Source organism: Notamacropus eugenii, chromosome 7 (assembly GCF_028372415.1).
Source record: "Notamacropus eugenii isolate mMacEug1 chromosome 7, mMacEug1.pri_v2, whole genome shotgun sequence".
NCBI classification, from domain to species: domain Eukaryota; kingdom Metazoa; phylum Chordata; class Mammalia; order Diprotodontia; family Macropodidae; genus Notamacropus; species Notamacropus eugenii.
The window spans coordinates 22,149,192-22,175,559 of NC_092878.1; the positions used below are offsets into that span (position 1 = coordinate 22,149,192).

The 26,368-nt window shown below is 36.0% G+C and overlaps 1 protein-coding gene across 8 annotated transcripts in view; it reads right to left on the minus strand.

Annotated features, from left to right (window-relative positions):
- MEIS2 (Meis homeobox 2) overlaps window positions 1-26,368 on the minus strand; it is a 223,599-nt gene that overhangs the window by 184,969 nt on the left and 12,262 nt on the right. For all 8 annotated transcript variants that reach the window (XM_072624919.1, XM_072624923.1, XM_072624918.1 and 5 more), the window contains exon 7: window positions 21,893-22,007. In XM_072624919.1, the coding sequence (XP_072481020.1) occupies window positions 21,893-22,007 (115 nt within the window). The remainder of the gene's footprint in view (window positions 1-21,892; window positions 22,008-26,368) is intronic.

A 26,368-nucleotide genomic window follows, 5' to 3' on the forward strand; every position in this document is an offset into this window, starting at 1 on the left:
TTGATAGCACCATAATATCTAATATTATAACTTGCCTTGCTCAGAAACTGGCTTATTTTATCAGAAAAGAAATATGATTTTCTCAAATATTTTCAGAGGTTCACTTATGAAGCAACTATTTCAGTTTTATCCAAAAAGTGTTTCCTCCATCTGTCATTTTTTTTTACAAGCAATGGAAGTAAATAGAGTACATGGTTTCTAAAAATTTATGTCAGTGTTGGGGTAGGCCCTGCAGATCTATCTAGTTGAGAAGACAGTTGAAAAAACTATTTACATGAAATATCCTTTAATATTCATTTCGCTCAAAGCTTAAATTGGGAATCTTACCTTGCTAGTGGTCTTTTTTTTTATATTGGTACACATAAATCTAATATGGACATTTAAAAACAAAGTAAATCCCTGCGTTCATCCTCTGCAACTCCCAAGAAAAATTTAGTTTAAATTACTCACAAATTCTAATTTTATCCTGGTATAACCCTAGGGGATGTATAACTAAATAGTGTTTAATATAGCTATGAAGAATCCACAAAAAACTCATCCCTTATGTTTTGCGACTAATCTGTAAAATGCCATGCTGATTTTCTATTAACATAGAGGATGTCTAATTTAACTCTTCTAATTATATACGTGTTGCTAACTAGGTGAAATTTGGGAACTAGTGATTTTTACTACTTTATCCTTTATCCCATTTATTAAGAATAAGGCTCCTTGTGGCAATATACACCTTATAACAACACTAGGAACCACTGCCTTAGATTGCGAAATGGAATGGACCATCCCCAATTCCATATGCTAAATGTCTTGATGTCCCCCAGGACCTACCACCAAGAGAAAAGTCACAAAGATGGTGCCTGAGTAAGAATTTCCCTTCCCTATTATGGTATTGAGAAACCTTAGAAAAATTGCATGTCTGTGGCAAAGAAAATGCTGCCCATTTGTAAAATTTTTCTTGGTTTATCCAGGAATGAGAGAAAACCCATATTGGCAACTTGTGACTTCTAGTTGGCAATAAATTCCTGGTACCACTTACAATCTCTTCCACTACCACCTTACAGAATAAGTATCATAGCCATTGACTCAATTTAAAGTGTAGCAGATGGGGCCCAAAAAATCTTGATAAGGTCTCTTATTTTTCTCTTGCGTCTCTATAAGAAGATGTGAAGTTTCCTTTACAAGATTAAGTCCTGTTAGCAAGAATAAGCCATTTTTTCCTGGCCTTATATTGGTGATATCACCTTGATAAATTGTGAATTAGCCTAAGCTATTCTTTGGCCCATTGGAGATTTGAGGTCAGTTCAAACATCCTTGGACCTTGTCTTTAAAAGGTTGTCTACAGCATTAGGACTAGAAAGATATGGAGCTAGGAGAACAGGGCTACATCTACAGAATATGCTCAACTTCCCGGAGGGCAGATGGCCTCCACATGCTCCCTCCAGGGAAGGATGCAGGCCCAGCAGAGGTGGAACCACTTTGTTCCAGAATGGCAGTGGGCAGAGGGAGTGGTAAGACAATGAGAAATAGCTGTGCCAAATTGCGGTGGACCCAGAGGAGGACTTATTGAACACTGCCCAGTGTCTGGGCGCAGAAAGAACCATAGTGGAAGAACAATGAAAGACGGAGCTATGACATAGAGGAACCAATCATAACCCTGCATGTAATGCTGTAAGACCTGTGCTCAAAACCCATTTCTGATGCTATGACGTTGGGCAGATTAAATTCCTTGAGCCTCACTCTCCCCATCTGTAAGATGAAGAGGTTGAACTCTAGGACCTCCAAAATTCCTTCATACTCTATCTCTGATTGCCTTGCCTTTTACTAATACTTGTGAGTTACGTAGTTCGAAACGAAGGGAAGTCAAATTTCTATCAATCTCAAATTCTGTCCTTAGAGGAAGAGAGTATCTTAATCCCAGTAAAGCCTGTCCTGTATTTTATTCAGTGTTAGCCTGACTGCTTGCATGGGAGCTGAGAGTTTTTTATGTTTTCTCTAAATACCTAAACATGAGCCAAAATATGATATTCCCAGGGGGAATTCTGGCTAGGGACAGAGAGAGAGACAGACAGACAGACAGACGATAATTATAGATAAATCCCCAAGAGAGTACCCAATCTATAGGAACCTGGAACTAAGGTTCTGGGCCACAGGTTAAATAAAGCCTCATTTACTATACATTAGTAGGTCCTAATCCCATCTTAATATTGAAACTAAAAGATGGAGAGAAAGGGGAAGTTTGTCCTGGGCAATTCAAGCTACAGCCACCACCCTCACATCCCAGAGGACATAATCCAGGGACAAGGCTCCAGGAATAGCAGCATTGCCCCCATATTCTTAGGCCAGAAGTGCTGCTTCCAGCTAGCTCCACAACCATCATTCAAGGGATTGTGGAGATATGATTTAGCAGCCTTCTGAAGGTGCTTTCCTCCTCAACATCCTCAGCCTGGACAGCTACTGAAGACCCTGAAAGGAAAGTTCTCATGGCCTGCCTCAATATCAGAAACAGGTAAGTTCTTTATTAGTGAGAATGGCACTTAAGAAGAGATATATTTCCATCTCCTTTGCTGTTACACCCTAGGGACCATGGGACCTTTGCATCTAACATACAACTAAAGCCTCTTATACATGTTTCTTCCCTCTGTGAGAATGTGAACTCCTTGAGAGTAGACACTCATTTCTCTTTACTTCCCCAATGCTTAGCACATAGTAAGCACTTAATAAATGTTTTCCCACTCATTCATTCATCCACTCACTTACTCATTTGTTCAGTCAGATTAGCAATGATAATTCCTATTCCTGAATAAAAAACGCTACGTCCCCCCAAAAGTAAATATATTGTAATGTAACATAGAAAGATTACTCTTTAGGATCTTGGAAGATATAGTACATTTAAAGGATCTGTAATTTTATCTCTGTACTTCCACAGTGGAAAAAGATCTCTACCCTTCCATGCTTTAGGAGTCTGTCTAATGAGTCCATGTGGACAAAACATTAGAAAATGAAGAATTAGTGGCTAATCATTTGATGGTAAACTTAGATGACCATCAGAAAACAGTCCAACAGCCCATCCGTTCGTTGACATATTTATTTCACAGACAATACCAGCCCTTTGAATCTCCTAAAAGCAATCTGCCCAATTTGAGAAAAGTTTATAGAATTATGAATGACCAGAAAGGTCTTCAGCTTCTTGGTTCTTAATGAAATGGAAGACACAGGGTATAAGCATTCACAGATAGCTACCAATTCTATTCTAAGACCAAGCTATTCCTTTTGATTTGCCCATGAGCTTAAAATCTTAAAAATGATCTTTCAATATACAATATTATTATTGCTAATAATCATAATAACACATTTCTATACCATTTCAAGGTCTACAAGTGCTGTCCTTAAAACCACTCTATTTGCTAGCTAGTGAAGTATTGTGGATAAGGAAGTTAAGGCCAAAAGAGGTTCCAACGTTTTTCTAGGATGACAAAGCTAGTGAATAAACTGGGATGGAACCCAGGTTTCTTGACTTTAAGTCCAGAGGAACTTCTTGAAGAACTAGACAGTGACTTCTAAGCCATGGATTGAGTTAAAAGTAAGTAAAGAGCCAGTTAACTTTGAACTCAAAGATCAAATAAAATAATGTAGGTAAAAAAAAGTTCTAACAAATAATAATGATGACAAATCCCGTGATTGAATTGTGAGTGCGTTTTATCCTAGATCACATATGTTCTTTGATAAACTCAAGAACTCAAAAATTACAACAACAAACAACAAAGCAATTCTCCTTCTTCAAGGACAGGAAATAATATGAATATTTGAATTACCTAGGTTTTAGGTACTCACTATATGTACTTAGAACAAAAATAATATTCCAATCTGAAGAGGAGTCAGAGTAAAAGATGCCATTAGGGATGCAGGATTAAAAAAAAAAGGATGGACTGGTAGTGTGACCAAAGCTAGGTTGGACCACTCAAATGTTCCATCCAAATTGTTGAGAAAGATGCCTAGCTCACTAAGGTGACCCTCTGGCAAATCTATGGGAGGACATAAACATGAGCTGCACAACAAGAGCAGGCATGTATGCTTTGTAATTTGCCTTGTTAAAGAGAATTAAGATCAATGGGATCACAGCTCCATTTTAATAAGACCTGTGATTTTTGCTTATATGTTGCCGTTCAGTCATTTCAGTTGCGTTCGACTCTTTGTGACCCCACTTGGAGTTTTCTTGGCAAAAACGCTGGAGTGGTTTAACATTTCCTTCTGCAGCTCATTTTACAGATGAGGAAACTGAGGCAAACAAGGTTAAGACACTTGTCCAGGGTCATACAGCTAGGAAGTATATGGGGTTCAGACTCCAGACTTGGCACTCTAATCACTGCACTACCTAGCTCCCACCCCCCTCATATGTGTGTGAGTATGTGTATTATACACACACACACACACACACATACACACACACACACACATACATACATTTTCAATAATGAGTCTACATTTCTGTAGTTCATTAAAGTTTACAAAGTCTGTTTCTCACAACAGCTCCATGAAATATTGTCCGCATTAAATATCTCCATTTTACAGATAAGGACACTGAAATTCAGAAAGACTGTGTGACTGACTTCTCCATGGCTACAGTGGTACTAATTGTCACTTCTAGCATATGAATCCAGGTTTCCTGACTCCAACTCCAACACTCTTTCCAATGTGTAGTTGAACAAATGACATCTATTTCATTTAGAAAAATTTAGAGAGAAAGTATTTCAGAAGCTTTATAGAAGTCTACACAATTTTTAAAAATCTCCTATACAGACAGTGTGAGGAAGACATGTAAGATAAATTTTAGTGATATTCCTGCGAAAAGGAAGAAGATGTTTTTGGTCCTTGACTATCCAGATTAATAAACTACATTGAGCAAAGTCACCGAATAATTCCTCAGTTCTCCGCTTTGACTGTGTAGACACCATCTGTATTGCCATGGAGCTTAAGAAAAATCGGGTCTGAGAGCATTTATGCCTGAGAGAAATTCTATTGCATTGGAGTATTTATCAAAGGCCATTGTCCTTAAGAAATCCTTCTGAAACTCTATAGGTTTTAGGAGAGCTGGGATTAACTTCCCTTTAAACCACAAACCCAATCCAGAGAACAAAATCAACAAACAAAGCACATCATTTCTTAAAAAGGAATAAATTATCCATTGTCTGCATAAATTTGATGTTAAGCAATGAAATTCAAGATGAAGGTTGAAATTGAAAGACAACTGTATCATACATGACAGACATTTTAAAACCCAGCAAAAGCAAAAGAATTCTTGAATGAAGGACACAGCGCCATGTTGAACATTGAATTGCAGGCTTGCTTTCAATTTCAGACCAATGTTAAAGCCCTTCTCGACCTATGATCTTTCATAAGCAAATACTAAGAAGGTTTTGATTTGGGGCTAAAGAGAAATCACAGATCTAGAATTAGAAGGGTCCTTAGGTAACATTTAATCCAGTCCTGTTTTTCGCAGATGAGGAAACTGAGACTCAGAGATCAAATGGCTTGCCCAAAGTCAGAAGGATTCACAAGGTCCCAAAGCAAAGTTTACCCTTTGTCCAAAAAACAGAGATCAGAACCCCTTGGGCTGCTTCTCTTTTTAAACACCTCATTTACCACAGTAACTTGTGCATTGTTGGCAATTGAAATTAGGTCACAACATCTAGATATGAGGCTTTATGATTCTGACACTACTACAGTCACTAAACTATTCCCTAGAGATTTTTTTCAGAAACAGTACTAGAAGTCAAACTAAAGAGATTGTCAAGAAATCCCTTGGAGAGAAAATATTGCCAAAGAGAAGATGGTTCCACTTTATTTTGTCATAGAGGGAAAAAAAATCAATCTCACCAGAATACATGAAACTACTTTTCTGTGAGAAATTCAGTGGCTCTGAAATATTCAAACAATAAAGAAGACCCATGTCATGGTTTCAACATTTTAGAATGACCTTCAATGAAAGGTCCTGGTATGATTTTATGGCTTTAATTTTTTAAAGTCAGAGGGAAAAACTGTTAAGAGGGGCAGAGCCTACAGGGTCTCGTGTTGACTTTATTTTTGAAAATCCATTGAAGGAGCACTTAAACATGTTGATTAAGACATCTTAGTGAGCAAACTAAACAAAAAAAGCATCTCTGGAAAATATCTGAGTCTCATCAAAGTACCTTTAAGCGCATGAATACATTATGAGAGATTTCCTTGGTCATGTTATTTTTTAATTGTATGACTTACTGATGGCATCAGAAGTTTTTCTTTTCTTCTTTGAAGTAAAAAATAAGTGGATGGTAGGATTTTTTTTCTTTTTTTTAATATCCTCACAAAACCAGGTATGTTGTTGCCACAATGGCATAAAGTTAAATTTCTTCATATGCATTAATATAATTACTTAACTCTTGAATAAGTTTCTTAAGACCAAGCTGGAAAGGATTTCAAAAGACATTTAATTCAACACATTCTTGGAGGCAACATGATACAAGGCAAAGACTGCTGACTGAAGCCAGGGGGTCTGAGTTCAGATCCTGTCTCTGATACTGACTACGTGCGTACTCTTGGGAAAATGACTTAACCTCATTCGGTTTCAGTTTCCTTGTGCATAAAGTCAAGCATTGGACTAGGTGAACTAGATCTCTTCTAGCTCTGTATTAGTGATTTTTATAAACTACAGTTGGAATCATCACTTCCAAGTCACTGCTGATTATTTATTGTTTCGAGTGCGATCTGTAAACCAGGAGATTAAAATTTAAGTCTTTAGTGCATGATAGTTTTTCTTCTTGCCTATTCCCTTGCCCCACGACCCAGTGGATTTGGACATTTTTTTCTTAAAGGAAAAGAAAATGCTTTTTTCAAAAGCATATATCACTGCATTAAAATCTTTAACAAGAAGCATATGATAGCTCAGGCTGCAGTTTAAGTTGAAGAAATAAAAATAATAGAAAGGTGGCAGCCTTTTGATTGTAAAGATGACATGGGGTTTAATGATTTTCTCAGGGCAGCAAGTTACCTACCCTCATTAAATTTAACATCATTTGTGATGCTAAGTACCTTTTTATGTAAAACACACCTGACAGGTATGAAATGTTGAAAGCAAAAAAAAAAAATTATCTTTTGGGAGTTTATTTAGAAAAAGACAGGGGTATTTTATTGATGTGTTTTGGGTATTTTTAAAAATGTTTTATTTAAAGCGTTCAAGAGCCTAGGGATTTAGCAAACTATGTATCTGCATATGGATGAGATACTCCCAAAATGTCTCATTCCAAGGAATTATAAAGATTTTCAAGAACCAGTACAAAGAAGAATGAAAGCAGGAGATGAAAAGGTATCTTTTGGCTACTAAAGGTACATCTTCTTTCCTGGTCCATGTTTGTTAGAACATCACAGAATACAGAAGATACCAAGAAAGCAAAGATTTTCTTTTGCCTCAAATCTCTCCCAGATTCAAAACCTTTCCCTAGTTCTTCTTCAAAGTACTTTCATGATGGGGACAGACAAAGCAGTTAGTCCATTGCCACTCCCAGCAAATATTTGTAATGTTCCAGTCTAAACTGGGAGAAGAATTTACAGAAAATTAACATGCTTAAAGTCCAGAAGGCCTTAACGTATGCACATAGGACAATGTCAAAAAAAACAAACAAACTCAAGAATTAGTTCTCTAGAATCTATAGGTAATCCAATATCCTTCATTTACCAAGATTCTGAACTATTAGAGTGAACTGTCACATATTTTCTCTAAGAAATATCAACAATTCCTTCAACTTACATAAAATGGGAGTCCTTTGCTACTACCTTTTTACCTGTCATGTTGTCCCTGATGGAACCCCCAGCTGGTGAACCTAGCTTTCCCTACTATATTAACTCAACAAGTTCTGATGTTATCATAGTCCATAATGTGGAAACCCCCTATCAACTAAACAAGCTGTTACCTCAACATATATATAACCTTCAAATTTGTTGCAGGTTAGTGGATATTAACTCATTTTTAGAACATTTTCTCCATTCATCTAAAACATTCATTGACGGTCTACTACGTGCAAGGAATTGTGGAGGAATATATTGAAGTATACACATAGTAGATATCAAAATCTACCTCTGTAGCTAAAAAGGATTAGACATTTCAATTCTTAAGTTTATTTGCTGCTACTTATTCTTGGCTAAGGACACTATAACAAACTACATAGGTGTTACCAGGCAAGATGGGTGGAAAGAGGCCAATAAGTTTAATTATGGAAAAATTGAGAAAGAAAAAAAAGAATTATCTTGAATGTAAAGTTAGAAGTGTTAAGGTAGTTTGAGACTAGAGAAAAATGTAACCAAATGCCAAAATCTTCAAGGATTAATGCTCCTAGGGTAGGAGTTTATGTGAGACACCGGTGGGCATACAATCAGGGTTTAGGCTGTTGGTTAACATGACATAAGATTTCAAGGTCTCCAATAGTTCACAATGGAGGCACTCTATTCATGTCAATGGGGAGGGGGAGTGAAGAAATAGTCTTAATATTCCAAAGTATTGATCAACATGCTGATACATTGGACATATATTTTTTTCTTTTAATATAATAAATCTTGAATCTTTAAAAGTGGTAAAGTGGAAAGAACACTGGATCATATGACAGACATGCTGGGTTTGAATACAGGTATTGTCACTTAATACCTGTGTGACATTGGATTAATCATTTAACCTCTCTGGGTCTGAGTTTTCACATCTGTGACATAAGGTGGGAGGAGGAGGGGAGGTTGACCTTTAAGGTCCCTTCCAATCAAAAATTGTAGTCCTATCATTTTTAAAGTCCATAAATTTTGAGCTGAAAGGGCCTTTGAAGATCATAAAGTAGTCCAATTCCCTCCTCTTCCAAAAGAGGAAATAGAAGCCCAGAAGAACTTAGGTACTTATACAAAGTTTGATCAGGTCTTCTGATTTCAAACTCGGTGCCCATTCCAAACACTGTCTTATCTGTGATTTAATATAGCCAGAATCCAATTTTGAATACAATCCAATCTGAAAATAAAATTTTCAGGTAAGAATATGCTTTTATAGAGAAAGTCAATGAGAAAAATGCATTTTCTTTTAAAGCATAAGTGAAGGATAACTATGTGAGAAAATGTTAGGTCATGCTTAGAAACAGTATGATACAATGGATTATAAAGAGAAGAAAAATTTATAGCATTAGTTCTTAACCCTGGGTCCATAGTCCCCATGGATAGATTTCAGAGTTTGTGAACTTGGATGGAAAAAATAACCCTATATTTTTATTTTCACTAACCTCTAATTGAAATTTAGCATCTACTTCAATTACTTAAAAACAAAAAGAAAAACATTAAAAACAATACATTATTCTGAGAAGGGGGGCTTTAGAGATAACCAACTAACTAACTAACTAACTAGCCAAAGAGGTTTATGACACACAAAAAGATCAAGAACCTCTAATTTACAGTTTTATTTTTAAATTACCTGATGCTAACAGTGAATGCATGCAGCCTCTTTACAAATATACTGGTTCCGCTTTGATAGCCCCTAATCTTGGCCCCACCATTTCTTAACCATAGAACACTGGTAGGTTGTTCCTCAGCTGTGAATCAAGGCAAAATGCCCCAGGTCAAAGTCTCAGACCTGGTTATATGGTGATCCATTCTGATACATTCCTGTTCTGGTGGTATACAGAAAACTGAAATGGGGGCAAGCTCTGCAATTCTTGTCCCTAGAAGATTTCCAGCTGGCTCTATTTCATCTCACAAGAGCGGTCACTCAACTGTCAAACAAAGTGAAATAAGCCATGTGCCTCTTCCTTCCTCTCTCATATACACCTGGGTAGGAATTACTCTTCCATGGCTTTGCAACAAAATTTATTGACCTTTCTTTCAGGAAATACTTATGAAGAATATTTTTTCTCAATATGTAGTGAAATGAGTTTAACAATAACTGAAATTAGACTCCAAGTTGTACTCTTCAAAGTTAATATATATGTGTATATATGTATATATATATGTGAATACATATATATATACATATATGTGTAAGTTTGTGTATATGTGTATAGATACAGATACAGGCTAAGACACAGATGACAGAGGTGGAGATAGAGAGAAGAGAGAAAGGAAAATACCTTTATATCTAATACGGTACCCATTCAGTGCATACCATTTGATTATGGTAATGATTATAAAGTATGACTATAAGGAGGGTTCCAGTTAATAGAGCAGTTTATATAAGTATAGCCAGAGTACAGGAGACTTAGGATATAGAGAATTTCTTTTTTCCTTTCAATATGGAAAACTATTCTTGCATGAATTCACAGCAAAAAGCATCTTCCTAGAAATATGCACCAATATTATTTTCCCATAGAAATTTAGATGCATGATTGACTTATGGTCTACAACTTGGAATTTGGACAAAGCCCAAAGTTACTCCAAACAACGAGCAAGCTTGAGCAAACCACTAAGGAGAATGTCAGATGTGAAGTGTGAGAACCACAGAAAGGGAGAGATACAAAGGTTAACCCTTGCATAAGCTTGACTTCGCCAATACCATGTCTCAGCAACTTTATTAATATATTGTAACCAAAATCCACTACGATGTCTGAAAACATATTTGTTCCAAATGGAGTTAAGTGTTGTCTGAGACATTATTTCACCCAAATTTGAGTCTTCCTAAAGATGATCAGTAATGGTAAATAATAGCTTACATTTATAAAGCACTTTACAATTTACAGCATTTTTCTCAGAACAACATTGTGGGCTAAAAATTACTTTTTTGCACAACTAAAAATTGATCACCTTCATACACTGTCGTCTCTCTTATATATGACAATTCCTAGAATATTAAAAGTTTTGGGATGGACTTTGACAGTATTTGCTTGCTAGTTATTAACTGTTACCTGGGACCACTTACTTAACCTCTCTCAGACTCAGTTTCTTTATCTGTCAAATGAGGAGGTAGCTCTAGATGGCTTTCAAGGTCTCTTCCAACTTAATCAAATATCATTATGACATGTCTTTTCTCCCATTGATTCAGTGTATCGCTATATTATTAGCTAAATATTTATGGTTGCAAATATTTGCAGAAGTATTATAGACAAAAGTATCTATTTGCATAAGTCCCAAAAGCTAAATAAATAGAAATTATATACACTACTATTTTGATTCAGCTTTATTAAATACCAACAGGCTACTTTCACGCTCAAAAATTATCTGAAAATGATCCAGTTATTGGAGTTGATCTAGCGTTGAAAAGTTGTGAATGTAATGTCCATATTTTTTTGGTGGTTTGCAGAACTATTTGAGAAAATACAACATCGCTCTAGTTTTAATGAGAATTTCTACTCATTCAATCTACGGCAAATTCTAGTCTGTACAAAATTTATAGGAAATTAAGCTACTATACCCTTTATTCAAAAGAGCACCCACTTTCATTAATAGACAGTATTTGCCAACTGTGCTCTGATCTCTTGGCCATTGAGGATTCAATGGAGAATCTGCCTTTGGTATTTGATAGGAAGACCTTCCTTAAAAAAGAAAAAATCATAGATGTGGAAGGGACCTTGAGAGGTCAACTAATCCACTCTCTGCCTCTAGGCAAGTATGTACCTCAAACATCTAAATCCAGAGAGATGAGTGTCTATCTTTAAAGAATTCTCAAGGAACTTCCATTATTCCTTGTAATACATAACGTTTATTAACTTTCTTCCATAGATTCTATTGAGTACATAACACAATTTTAGTATTTTTTTTGGAGGTGGCATTTAAAAAGAGGTACAGGTAAACCAATACTCGCTAATACATTTTACAAATTTTTTGTATCCTCTTTGTTTTTCTAAAAAACTTCAAGCTTGAAAAACAGATGCGTCATTTTGATCCTATAAGAAAATATCTGTCATCTAGTATGGCAAAACAATAGAGAGTTTTATTTAATCACTTATCTGGCCAACGGAGTGAACACGTGTACACACCTTATATGAATTATAAATTTTCACACAAATGGAACACACTAAAATACAATTAACACTAAAACTATTCTGAAGACAATATAATCATTCTTTTAAGATGCATAGGGCAATTTAGGATCTTGCAGTCTCATTTTTGGGTCATCATAATGAATATCAGTTATCATTATACTTAACTGAAAAATGGGAAAGCTGAGGAAGAAAGACTTAAAATTGCTTGAATAAGGGGTAAGAGAGTTAATCGTATTAAGAACATGTACCAGACCTTACATACAATAAACAGGACAGTATGATGATGTAAATCCTACCACTTTTAGTGACTTTAATCTGACTGGCCAGTTCCTACTACCTTCAGATACAAGGGCCATTGCAATCATTCACTTATGAAAATGACATAATAACATTGATATCTACGCCTAAAACAAAAATACTGAAACACTAAGTCATTATATGTTGTAACTAGCCTTGGAAATCTGAAAAAGAAAATGAATATTTTTTTAAAAAAATAAAGTACACAAACACAAGAGAACCATAAGGCACAGGAATGCAAACATAGAATCCTAGAGCTGGAAGGGACCTAAGAGATAATCTGGTCCAACTCTCATTTGACAGAGAAGAAACCTCAAACTCACTCAGAATAAGGAAACTGCCAATGGCCCTACATACAACCAGAGAGGTGCAGAATCGAGAATGGATAGCAAGCCTCTAAGTCCAGTGCTTTGGCCACTATTCCAGGACTACAGAATAAGGTTTTCCTTGCATTGCTTATTATAAATGTATATGTTGAAAAGTAAAATATGACTAATTGGATTACATTTATGGAAAGTCACCAACAAAAAGTATGATGCTATGCCTGCTACATCGAAACAGTCATAGATTATTAGAAATTAAAGAGATCTTAGACATGATCTGATCCAATACCCTCATTTTACATAGCCAAAGACTAAGACCCAGAGAGGTCAAGCAGCTCACTCAGATTCACACACTTAACTAGCACTAGAGCAAGAAATTAAACCCAGGCCTCTCCTGGCTCCTGGTCCAATTCACTTTCCATTATAATGCTCCATAATAGAAAATTTCAGATTATTCTACCTACACATACTGTCAAAATCCGTATCATTCTAATTATGGAGCCTGGGCTAAAAGGATTCATCACGTGAACAATTTAATATTTTAAGGTTTTCTCTTATTAGTTTTTCCATTATGTTCATATTTAAGTTACTTTATGCTGAAAAAAATATATATATACCATTACCAACCTTCTAGGCTATGTAGATAATCTAAGAAGACATCTATTATATACACACACACACACACACACACACACACACACATTTGTTAGCTCCTATCATAACTATAGCACTGTCATTAAAAACTATTGAATAACCAAGAGATGTTTGAACCACAACTAATTCTATACTTTTTTTATATTTAGAGAAATATTTTATACTATAAAATTGCAGTATTTAAATAGTCTCTTGAAGTTCCTTATAGGGAAGGCTGACTCAAATACATACTTAATATATGTAGAGGTTTATAGACTATCTCAGGCTACTTTAATTTTGAAATTCATTAACCCACTTTAAAAAGAGAAAATAAAATTTTGTAGTTTGCTCACAATAAATCAATTTATTTTATCTCACACATCTAAAACTGGACTTCCCAACAAAAGTCTACATAAAGAGTTAACAACTTTGGAAAGCTGTAAATGTAAGTTTACAACTTAAAACTCTAAGTAAAGAATAGTTTTACCGAGAAAGTATGGGAATGGGGAAAGAAACATCACCAGAGAGCAAAAAAAAATTTAAATGATACATTTTAAGTTTCCTATCAGTTTTCTCTCATCACCATGGGAAGACCATGGTATAACTAAAGAAAATTGGGAGGTAAATTTGATAGGGGAAATGCACTTCTATGTTAAATTATTTACGTTAAAGTCTGCTTTGATATAAACACATTTTTAAAAAAATTCAAAGCAAAAGTTTTCCAACATAAAGAGAAATAAAAATAGTTGTTAATCTACTTTTTACCAAAATTATATGAATTCCAAGAAACTTTTTTGGTTGAAGAAGGGAGGAGGAATTGAGAAGACAGGGTAAGGGACAGGATAAAGAAGGGGTGGAGGTGGTAACTCATACCACAGGGTAACTCAGAGCTATTGTTACGAGGCAAGGAAAAGATAATAAGGGAAAAAAATAGAACACGTATTACAATGTATAGTAACATAAAGCTGTGTTTGATGCTCTAGAGGGCTTCCACAAATACTGTACAGCCAAAAATCAATTGAAAAATCAGCATGATAAGAGAGCATGAGTTGCCCTATAATAGCCTTAAGACCCCCAAGGCTATGCAAGCCCCTTTCATCTGCCACACTGCACTGACTCAAGGGGAACCCCACTTCCCCTCCCTGTGTAGTAGGGGTGCATCTGTATCTCTTACCTATTGCTTTCACCTTCTTTCCTAAGAGTAACTGACAAGACTGGTGATTTCCTTTTCTTTGAAACATTTGAAATATTATTTTTTTGGTCTTTTTTTCCCTTTATTCTTTCTATCTTCTTGACATTTTCCTTCAGATAAATCTACTGTGTAATATCCGTCTTAAAATATTTTCCCTAGTACTAAATGAAGGTCAACTCATTCTATGAATAACCATCAATAAGTAATATTTCTTTTAGAGTTTGGATGCATTTAACTTAGGTTATTAAAGTGTCCCTTGCTGAATCTCAGTTAAGTCTTTATGCAAAGTCCAGAATGCTAGCAATTAATTATACTGTTGTAAAATAAATGTATGCATATATGTATTCCACTCACAGATTTAATCTCAATATTTCTTCAATCATTTCCTCATGATGTCTGGTTTCTATTGAATTTACACTACTATTTGGCATTTGGTACAACCCCCCAAAGATAAGATACATCTGTCCCCTATTCACAGATCTTGGCATTTTTACCTCAACTCAATCGTGAAGTGATTGGCTGAAAAACATACTACCTTGCTTATTAAATGGATATCTTCACAATAAAAACGACTAATTCCCAACTTTCAAAATTGAAATAAGGCACAAAAAGGGCTGCGTACAGAGCAGCACATCAGAACTCAAGGAGGACGTAGACCCTGATCTGTGAGTAGCAAGGAAGAGCTAATTGGGAGTTAAGATTGCCTGTGATTATCAGCTTGTTTATGGGCAGGGAGTACTCTTCTGAATGGCCCTGTAAATTCATCCGTGATTATGGTATTAAAACTAGATCTCATTTCCACTCATATACCCAAACCTCCTTAACTCTCCACTCCCACCCCCCAAACCATTCTGTTTGGTTTTAAAGGGTTGTGCACTGTTTTCAAAGAATGACAGTTGTTTTTTTTTTTTTTCATGCTTTGATTTTCTCCAGTTTCAAGGAAAATTAATCAGTTGCACAAGTCAGTTGTCAGATTCCTCTTCCCTCATGGCAGAAAGCACACACGCGTGCGTGCATGCACACACACATCTTCATTGTCTGCTATAAGAATAAATTTTAGTAATTCTTCCCCATGTCAATATGAACATTAGACTGACCCAATTAATATGAAATGCTTCTATGCTGCTGGGAACAGACAGTGCTACAGAAAGAACCATTCACACAACCTGTTCATGATTATGGGCCATAAGGACACAAAGATGGCATAGACATTTGTGGACCATCTGAATTCTTATACGGGGAATGGGAGGGGGAATTGGGTGGGGAGAGGAAGGATGCTAGCTGACTGTCGCGGGTCATGTTTTTTAATCCAGAGTATTGGACATGTAACACAGCAACAAGAGCTGATCATTTTGTTTAATCACCTTTTGGATCTTTGCCAGATGGTCTCTATTGAGAGTGCCGCAAACACAGAGAGATGAACGTATCTAACATGCCACTAGAGCTTTCCCGTAAACGTCTGAGAACTGAATCCAACAAGAATTTAGTCTCAGAGCAGAAAGGGATACATTTAAAAACTATGTGCATTAACTATACTTTTCCCCATAGAATCCTCACTTGGCATGAATAATTTACCCACTCTTATGCTAATGGGATCATGAAAGTATCCCTGTGTCTTCAGTGCAGCTATTCTCAGCTTTCAGTAATTACCCCACCCAGTGAAAATAACATGGCTTCTGCATTTGAACGGCCTACTAGTACCTGACAATTAGAGAGATCAAGTCTGACAGGGGAAAGGTCCAGAAATGGACACTAGATCCCTAGGAGTCAAAGATGAACACGCATATATGTATATAAAAAAAAAGATGGAAGTTGTAGAGGGGACGAACGAAGGGAAGTTAAGAAAAGACCTTAACCAGTACAAAAAAAAAATTATTGTCAATCTCTTTTTGTTTTTTATTTTTTAGTTTCTTGGTATCAATGGAACGCTAAAAGAAAAATCTGCTCCTTTTCGCACTACCACTCCCTTAAAAGGCAATTTATTATCAAAGTAATTCTGAAGGACACAAAAATAAAATAAATCTGTAAAGAACGAACTGATGGGTTTAAGGAGCACATCTGCTTTAAGAACGTCGATTTGGTTATAAAAATCAATTAGAAGTATCTTTCAGTGTTTCAGAATTTTTTCATCTAAATGATGTAAAGGCCAATAGTCTCTTCGGTTAAGAAAGGAAATCACCCCCCCCCCCCAACCTATTTCAAAGAACTCATCTTTGACCTCTGTCCACAAAACTCCATACTAGGTAGTTCACTGTGTAAAAATTATCAGGCTAAAACATCTGGGAAAGAAAGCTATGAAACAGCAGGGAACGTGGCTGGTTCATTGTTTATCTTTTGTTTATGAGGCAGTATTCAAGTTTAATTACTACTCTAAATTAAACTCTAACTGGCATCAGGAGACATCCCTTTACATGACTAAGTTTAAAAAAAACCCAGAGATTCCATCACTAGATTTTTTCAAGTAAGTTAATGAAAACAGGAAAAAATTAGCCAAAATTAGCAACAGCTCCAGAAAACATTTAGATACTTGCATGTTCTTAGAATATTTAATTATCAGTGTGTTATTTGACTTCTACCAGCTATGACTATAATTTTTCCAGAGGACAACCAGAAAATACTTGGTGGTCTGTCCAGAGGAGAAAGGAAGAGACTCTTATTTATTTTATAAGAAAGGTGTGAGGTAGAGGTTGCGGGGTGGAATAAAAGGCAAATATCAGTATTCTATATTCCAGCAGCTACTGTTTACTTATTTTCTTGGCGAATCATTTTGGTGCAAATAGGAATAGGTAGAAGAAAAAATGTTTACTCTCTCGTTACAGTAAGTGACCAGCTTTGGATGAACCTCACTGTAGGAAAAATTAAAGTTAAAAGCAACTAGCAAAAGATTATGCCAGATGGCATCTGTCATATTGTATTTAGGGTTATTTTAAAGAGATTCCCACCACTACGAAAACATTCCATTGACAGAGTTTTCCTAGGATGAATAAGAAATCCCACTAGAACATGTTCAGGGCACATAGTAAGCGGTTTTTTAATAACTAGCATGATTTCAGCAAAAAGGAAAAAAAAACTCATTTCTTTTTTATCTGTAGAACTTGGGTTGAAAGAGCTAAGCTACATTTTAGAATATTTTAGAAACTCACTCACCTCTTAGTGTTAGATTCCATAAAGTGAGGAGTGTTTGAAGATTTCAGCAATCTAATGACAAGAAAACTGTACAACAAATAAATATGTAAGAGATTTACTACAGATTTCTTGCCCCATTGACTGGATGATAGATGGATCCATAAATGGTTGGTGTGGGGTGACAATGGGTGGTGGTGGGGGGAAGGGATGTGTTGGCTCATATAATACAGTATACTGAAAGAAAAGAGATGGGTGGGTGCTTAAATGTTAATGTATTGAGGCTAAACTGGATCTGGCAACAGTATGGTTAATGTGCGTGTGGCGTGCAGTGTGAGCTCAGCAGTTACTGGGCCAACTGTCTTGGTATTTCTGGGAATCCTGCCTATTCACAGTGCAGGGATTGTTCAATTGCTGCAAATGTACAAAATGAATTTTACAAAAATGAATTGTAAGGAAGGCCCCATTACAACGATTTTACAGCAAAGATGTCAACATCAATTTTTCTTTCATGCATAGCTAACGATTAAAACAGCATATTCCATTTGCCTAAGACAATTTATTTCATATTGGCACATCAAAATATTGAAATACAAAGTTATCTTTACTCTACCCTTTGTATTCATTGCTGCTGAACCCACACCATTGTTCAAACCAGGAAAAATAAAAAACAAACTTGGCACCAAATACTTAAAACAAAGGCTCATCAATATTCTCCAATTTGTCAACATCTCAATTACAGCAGTGGAAAAAATGTAAATTTCATGTGCTCTAAACACTGAGGGGTCTATTCTCCTGCCAATTCACATGCATAACTCCCATCAACGTTAATGGGAGTTACACATACACATCAATAATAAAAATAATACTTTGCACATATATCGTGCCTTTCATCCAAGTCTCTCATAGTACTCTGTGAACAAGGGGCCTGCTTCAAAGTCCTTGCTCAGTCAAAACAACCAATGATATATAAAGGAGTTGGTGCTGAAATAGAGTCCTCAAGTATAAGCAACCCAATTTGACTGGTAGGGAACCAGAGACAAAGAGGAATAGTGACTTCCCCGAGCCTAGAAAAGGTGGTCAGAAGTCCAGTTCTGTCCCTGAAAACCTAGATTTCCTTCCACATTCTAAGGAGCGAAGGAGAAAAATTGCCTTCCTAAACCTTCTTTGAGCAAGACAAGTCACTATACATGGAAAGTCTTGTTCATAATCCATATAGTTTGCTGTTAAGAATGGGGGCGGTTCTTAAAATGATGCACTTCCACTGGGAATTTACATGCTGTCAAGTTTCTTCTTTTTCTCCCTTGTTTTGAAGATGGGAGCTTTTTCTTTTTTCCTTTCAGTTTGTTGTAAGAGTATGGAGTCTGGGGGTGGGGTGGGGGTGGGGAAAGATGACCTTTCACCTGTGTAACCATAGCTCTTTCACTATCAGGTCATAAAATGAGGTATTTTGAGGTTACAAATGAGAGATATGCGTGCAATCAATACAGTAAAAATATTCAAAAGAATAATAGAGCAACATAAATGCATGTATTGTTTTATAACATATGGCTATTAAAGTTTAATTTAAAATGTGTATGAAAACATTGTATTTAGTACAATTCATTCCTATTTTTTCCTGTTTATCATAATTTGTTTTGAAACTGAATCATTTTGCAGATTCCCATATGCCTGTTGTGCTAATAAATTTTGAATAACCAAGAAAATTATTTTCTGGACTACAAAGCAGGCTTTGCAAAGTCATATACTATAATGTTTAATACAAAGGGCCAAAAGCTCCCAACCTAAGTTTTGCATTATGCATCAACCCTAAGATTTAACCTAGGATAAACGCATGTGATTTCAGTCAATATCTCTGTTGACTTTGCCCTGAAGCAGATAATTAATCTTTCCCACAGAAAGCTACCTTGGACAATTCTGGGGGCCAAAACAGCAAACTATTATAAAGACCGCTATTTCAGACATTTCCACTACAATGTAAAATCAAATATGATCTATAATGATCTAGACACACACACACACACACACACACACACACACACACACACACACACCATTGCCACCAAAACAAAACAAAGAAACTATTCAGAATCGCCTCTTAAAAAAAAAACAAAAAACCCAAATGACAATCTTTACTGTGGCTGCTTTCTGATGTCCAGAAGTACTACCCAGTATGGAACAATCAATGTGGTAAGCCAGGTACAAAGTTCCCCATGTCAAACTAGACTCTGCTTCTAATGGTGACACTGTTTCTTTAAACTGTAGTATAGTAAAGATTATTGATGCCCTAGTTCTTATGCATATAAGCTACCATATCCATTTATAATCCCACCAAGATATGATTAAAAGGAACGAAATCCTGCAGGAATCAAATCCCTCAGCATTGAATAAGTTGGTAGCACTACCCAAGACTTCTAGTTTTTCTTTCCCCTGAATGTGTTATCCCCAAGTAAGGGAAACAGTCACCTAAGACATGCTCAAGTCCTTTATTTTCCCTGCCAAAAAAATAAATGGTTGGAATGATAGAGCTATATACCTTAGGGGTTTACACAAGTATTCTCTGCCCCAAACCCTAGGATCTTCTCTCTCTCTCCTCCCCTTGTCTCAGCCCCCTTCCTGCTATCTCCTTTACCATAATTCAACTAACCCAACAGAACCAGTCAGTTTTAAATTTCAGTTGGGACCTTGGTGACCTGTTAATGAATCTACAGAGAGGAGAAAAACTCACAGTGTTGAGTTATGCCTGGTGTTGCTAGCTGACTTGGAGTCAGAAATGCTTGAAGCGTTAACGTAATTGCAAGAATGTGAAAAATGAAGCGCTGGGCTCCTGAGCAAAGCGAAAGGTCAAAGCAAGCCGCACACAAAACAAGTCTCTGGAAGATGGCCTCATTAGACCATTAAATCAGCTTCTCCTTTTTCCCTCTTTTGTAGAATGTTTAGGGTGTTATATTTAATTAATAGATACATTTAACCCTTTCTAGCTCTGCAAATAGCTTTTATTTTAGGATGGGAGGGCAAAGGAGAGGAGGATAATAATAAAATTGAACTTACTTAAAAAGTTCATGTTTCTGACTCATAATCAAGTCGGTAAGTGCTTGGTGGCAGAGAGTCAGTTAGACTTATGGGTCAATACACATAGTTTAGTTCTCCCTTTAGTTCTACAAACAATGTGGACACCGTCTACTAAAAACATCAATATGCTTCACAATTTACTACCTAAGACATTTGTTTTTCTATTTTAGGTCTACGCTGTTTAAAAAGTCTATTTAAATTCTGAACATCTTTTTTCAACCATTTACAAGCGAATAGGTCTTGGAAAGGAGACTTTTCCAACCACTTGAATTCTCCTAGAACAACAGTGGTCCAAAGGCATATTCCAGAGCATGAAGAAATGAAAGCATCCCTTCCTATCCCCACTTAGAGACTGGCACACATAGGACATGACAGCTCAAGCTATTAACCTGTCCTCTCTTCAGAAGCCTATCTAATGCTTAAATATTGGGGCTATAAACATAGTCATAATAGAAATGAAATAGACCTAGAAGATCAGACACCATCTAGTGTAAAATATTTAAAAGTTAAATCTATATACTCTCCTGGCCCACATTCGATAATGCATCTTCCTTTAAATGACCATTTTACCCATGGAAGAGTCATTCCCACCAAGTGATTGTTGCCCTATGTCTAGTTGGTAAATTTGCAACAGTTCTATGTATTCTAAATTAGACTTTGAAATCTTTTGGTTTTCACCATTGGTTGCCTTGGCTTTTAGGGTTTGGAGCTACAGTCATTATCCTAACCACTTAGGGTCAATGAAACGTAAATTGGGACACACAATTTGTAGGACTTTCTAAATTAACCTTCTACATATTGGATTCCATAGAAAGAAATTGTGTAGCATTTCAAAAACAAATAAGAACCCATCTTTTTTTGCCTCTCCTATGGCTCATGGGCTTAATTACTTATGGTAAAGCAGCCTTTTATGACTGATATTACCAGCTAAGTTCACTGTTTACAGTATGATGCAAATTACTGCATCACAGCTAGAAAATGGGGCTCATTCAATTTACTTATACCACATAAAAATAAATTGTAGAAAACTAAATTTATTTTTTAAAAAATTGGCAGAACTAATCAATTGCTTTTGCAAGGTAAGGTTAAAAAATTTTACTTTGATTTTTTTATTTTTTAAAAGTAAAGTAGGTTAAGAAAAGGAAATACTGTCTCCTTAAATTAAAGCTGATTAAACTTTCCTGACTGCCACTTTGTGTTTACACTAAAGTAGATGTACTGATATCATAAAATGTTAAAGTTATCTTAGTCATGCCTACTTTGCACAAGGAAAATGTTTGACCTTTTACCTTGTTCACTGCTGTTGTCTCCACTCTGTGAAGCATGGCCCCCACTGGAGGGCCCTGGGGTGCCTGCTGAGTGTGTTGAGGTTGCATCATCATGGTCTCTCCAAGAGGAAGGGTTCTGGTGTCAGGATGCCAAGGAATTTTTTTCCCCACAGTTTTCATTCCAGTCATAAATGAGGGCCCAAGGAGTAAAGAGTAGGAAGGGGACCAAGGTTGAAAGGGAGCGAGGGAGAGAGAGAAAGAGAGAGAGAAACACATTAATATTTACAAAATTGATATTATATTGATGCCACACTTGAACTATATATTAGAAGGATTAAAGTTATATTTCCCTTAAGGTATTAACCAAGAGACTCAACTTCTAGAAAGTTGATCTAATGGTGTTCTTATTCTAAGTACTTTATCATTCTGAAATGTTTTGGAGAATCCCAAACCGCAATGCTAGAAAGGGGGGAAAAAATCAGCAACTCTTTAAAGAATGATTTCCTGAAAAATTAACTATGAACATATCACACAATACACCTCTTAGATACAATTCCCTATAAGAGTGAGCTTATAAGAAGTATTAAGAAATAAGACCAGGTGATATTATATGTGTATATATGTTTACGCATATGGGTATACACACATGCACATATATATACATGTATATATGTATACACTCAAACACTTACATATATTCACATATATGCATTGTGATTTTTATTAATATCTTTCAGTGTTAATACAGTTAAAGTATAATAAAATGAGAATCCATAAGACCCAGACCAGGAAGATGGCAAGAATATCCATTTCTCCACATACTAGCTAGCCAGTCAATTTTAGCTCAGTGCCCACTAGTTTCATAGAAGGGAAAATGACTTATTCATCTAAAGGGGAAAAGTGAGGAAAATAGTCATATCTCAGTGCTACTTTTGGTGAGTGTATTCTCCTCCTGGTTCTCCTCCCCTTTCCTGATCATTCCCAATACCCTGCTGTTGCTTAAAGGAAAACAGGAATTCTCATGTACAGGAAAGGCTTTATCAGCACCACATGAAGGCAGGCAAAAGATGGAATTTCCTCTGGCAGAAAAGGAGAGTAAGAACACATGAAACAGACCAACCTTAGGGCTGGACCTGTGCAACTTGTCACCTGTATACGACAACGTAAATTAAGCACTTGGCTGCAACTTTCAGAAACATCCCCTCAGCAGCTCTCAAAAGAGAATCGCAATAATAATTCCAACCTTAGGAAATGATGCCCATCCCTACATAAATCAATCAATAAAGCTTCAGGCAAGCATACACATGCTATTTATACACTGTATGTAAATATTTGGAGCCATCTGAAAGTAATCTCACCAAACTGCTACTATATATAGTTCATCCGTTTGATTTAAAAAAAATCTAGACAAGGTTTGGTTTCCACATCAAATCAGCGTTATTAAGTACAAAACTAAAAAGTTCTCTCACAAGCCTACACACAGTATCTTCATATGTGTGAACAGACAAAAACAAAACAAAATACTGGGAAAGCATAGTTTGGGAATTAACATGAGATTTTTTTTTTTTTGATTCATTAAACTAACCAAAAGTTTTATAGAAGGGTAAGGATAGTTATATATATATAAATCCCTTTACCATCACTAAGTAACAAGAAGCAAAAATGAAAACAAAGGGAGCCATAGAGCAAAAATATCTTGAACATTCACACTATATGCATATAGTACAAATCATACACACAAACACATTAATAGTAAAGTACGGGAATGAAACAACAGAAGGAAATGAAATGGAAACCAAAACAAGTTTCTCCACTGCCTAGATTAAGACAAAGTTGTGCCTGTGAGTTCCTCTATTTAATCTCTGAGTTAGGAAACCACTCAAATAGCTTCAAGCTGAAGGCAAACTGCAGACAGGGCTCTTCAGCCCTCTGCAGCCTCTTAGAGTCAGCTGTTTGCCGGATGGTAATCAGATAAAGAACTGGAAGAATTACATGAAAAGAGGGAAGAAACAATAGCCTGGCATGAGTTTAGCCCTGCAACAACATCGCGCTTACAATCTTCCTTTTAGAAAATGTAATAACTGCACCATGTTCATCTAGGCTATTTTTTTTTTTTTAGTGTACACAGCAAATGATATTAAGTACCATAGGCTTTTTAAGTGAGCTGCTAGCAAAGGATCTTACCCCAGTGAAAATGACAATAATTAACCACTAACACCTCAGCTACATTTAAAGACAAATGTCATCTAATCACAGTTATGTATTTTTTCAAACATAGCCATTGCAGTCTTCTGGGTTTGAAAAGTAAATTGGTTTGGAATGGATTATCGAGGACTTCCCATCATGGAAAACACTTGTCTCCACCAGTCAGAGCAGAGTTTTGACCAACGCTGGAAGGACATATTTCAGAAAGACAGACTGTATTGATCTGGAGCTCATCAGATTTCTTGAGATAGCTTTCTTGAGGAAAACAATTTGGCAATGTTTAGTTATGAGAAAGAGACAGAGAAAAGTCTATATGAGCTAATCGGACTTTCAAATAGCATGAGTCCGAGAGATGAGTTAGACTTCTAGTTGCCTTAAGTTTTCAGCCAGTTCCTGAATTTGTTGAAACTCACAAAAGCAACCAATGTTCCCTCTTTTCTTTCTCTCCCTTTTCTATTCAACACCAACAAGGAAACAACCAACACTCAACCCAGTCCTATAAAATATCCTAAGGTGTTTGGTATCCATAAAATGCTATGGGCAAGTTTTGGAGACTCAAACACTAAGTCATATGATACTTATCTACTTTAAAAGAATGAAGAACAAGTCACTTCTAAAAAACTGAACCTGTGGTTCTCTAGAGTTGTTAGGTCTTCAAAGCTCATGCTTAGACCATAAGTTGTTCCCTCTAGCTATAGACAGTGATGTAATCATACAGGGAGACAGATATTTGAAGATCTGGTAAATTAAGCTTCTCCTTGGTGGTATAAAGGCTGTATACAATATGAGCAGACAAAGCATGTCCTATTACCCCAATACCATTCATTCTTGGGTTGAAATATCTGTGTCTATCTCAACTCTTTTCTTCTTTTTCTTAAGTTTACATCCCTCAAGAACAAATTCCTGGCTTTCTGCCCAATAATATGCAGAAGTCTTGTGGTTCCTAAAACAAAACTGACATACAGAAAATGTAGTTCCTAACGGTATTGCTCTTGGTAGATACACCAATTTGCTTTCATTACATAGATTAGCGTGCTCACAGAGATGAATATAGATGTTTCTACGATTCATGTATGTATACATTGAAGATTAAAGGGAAAAGTAATCACGTTCAATGTGAATTGTAAAAATAATATTAACATACACTATATTGTGTACATGTAGCATCATATGCATGATTTATGTACACACATATGTAAATGAGTATGAGTATGCACCCGATAGTTCATCAGTAAGCATAACCTTATATTGTAAAGATACACAAAGCCAGGAGTACATGTCTGTATTCCCAGTGGTTTTAATAATTGGGAGTCAGATATGGTACTCTCCTTACTCTTTCACAATTGCGTTAAAGAGCAGTGTTACCAGGAGAAAAGCAGTGAATACTGAGTGGAGCACAATAGAAAGAGATGGAAAATAGATACAAGAAGCTAGGTCTCAAGGGGCAGTATTTTCTATTTGCTGGGCTACAGACTCACAGCTGATAATGCAAGTTGTAATTAATATAAAAGCAGGAGACAATATGGGAAAAGCTTGTAGTCACAGGGCCACAGGAGATCACTCTGCTGCTATCCACTGTTTCTCATTTACACACACAGTCTTCCCGAGGAAACACAATTTTGCCAGTGTTTTCTCCCTTGAAAGTTAAAAAAAAATTGATTTAGCACGATCGTTGAATTTTGCTAAATCTAGAAAAGAGCGTGGAGAGGACATGAGTCTCTAGGCAGATGAAGCAAATCTGATGTGCTTGTCTTTTGCCGATGTTGCAAATCTGTTGAAAACTTTAAGCATTTTAAACTATTAAAACATTACTGTGGAAAAGATGTTCTCAGGTATGTTTGCTTTCACATAATACTAATTAAGTCCTAGAAATCCCCTTGTCTAAACTATTTAACACTTCTCATCTCTCATTTATTTCTAGGGGACAATGGGTCAAAAAGTCCAAAGTTTTTTGGGTAAATGAAAAACTGAAAACGTAAAATGTGTCATCCTTGCGTAGAAAAAAGAAACTGATATGTCTATACCACAGGACCTCTCTAAGATATTTAAAAATTCCTCTTACACATAAGTATAAATGTAGTTCTTTGGGAGGCAAAAACTTTTCTTAATAACAAATGTTAAGAAGCATTTTTTTCCTGTAGGCTCCATAGTTATGCCATAATATATTACATCAAACCACAAATTTTATGTGCCTTTGAAAAATAGAATAAAATTATTCAGTATATAGATTTTCAAGGTCTACTTGGTAAACAGCAATAGTAAACATATGGGAAGATATTTCCAATAAGCAAA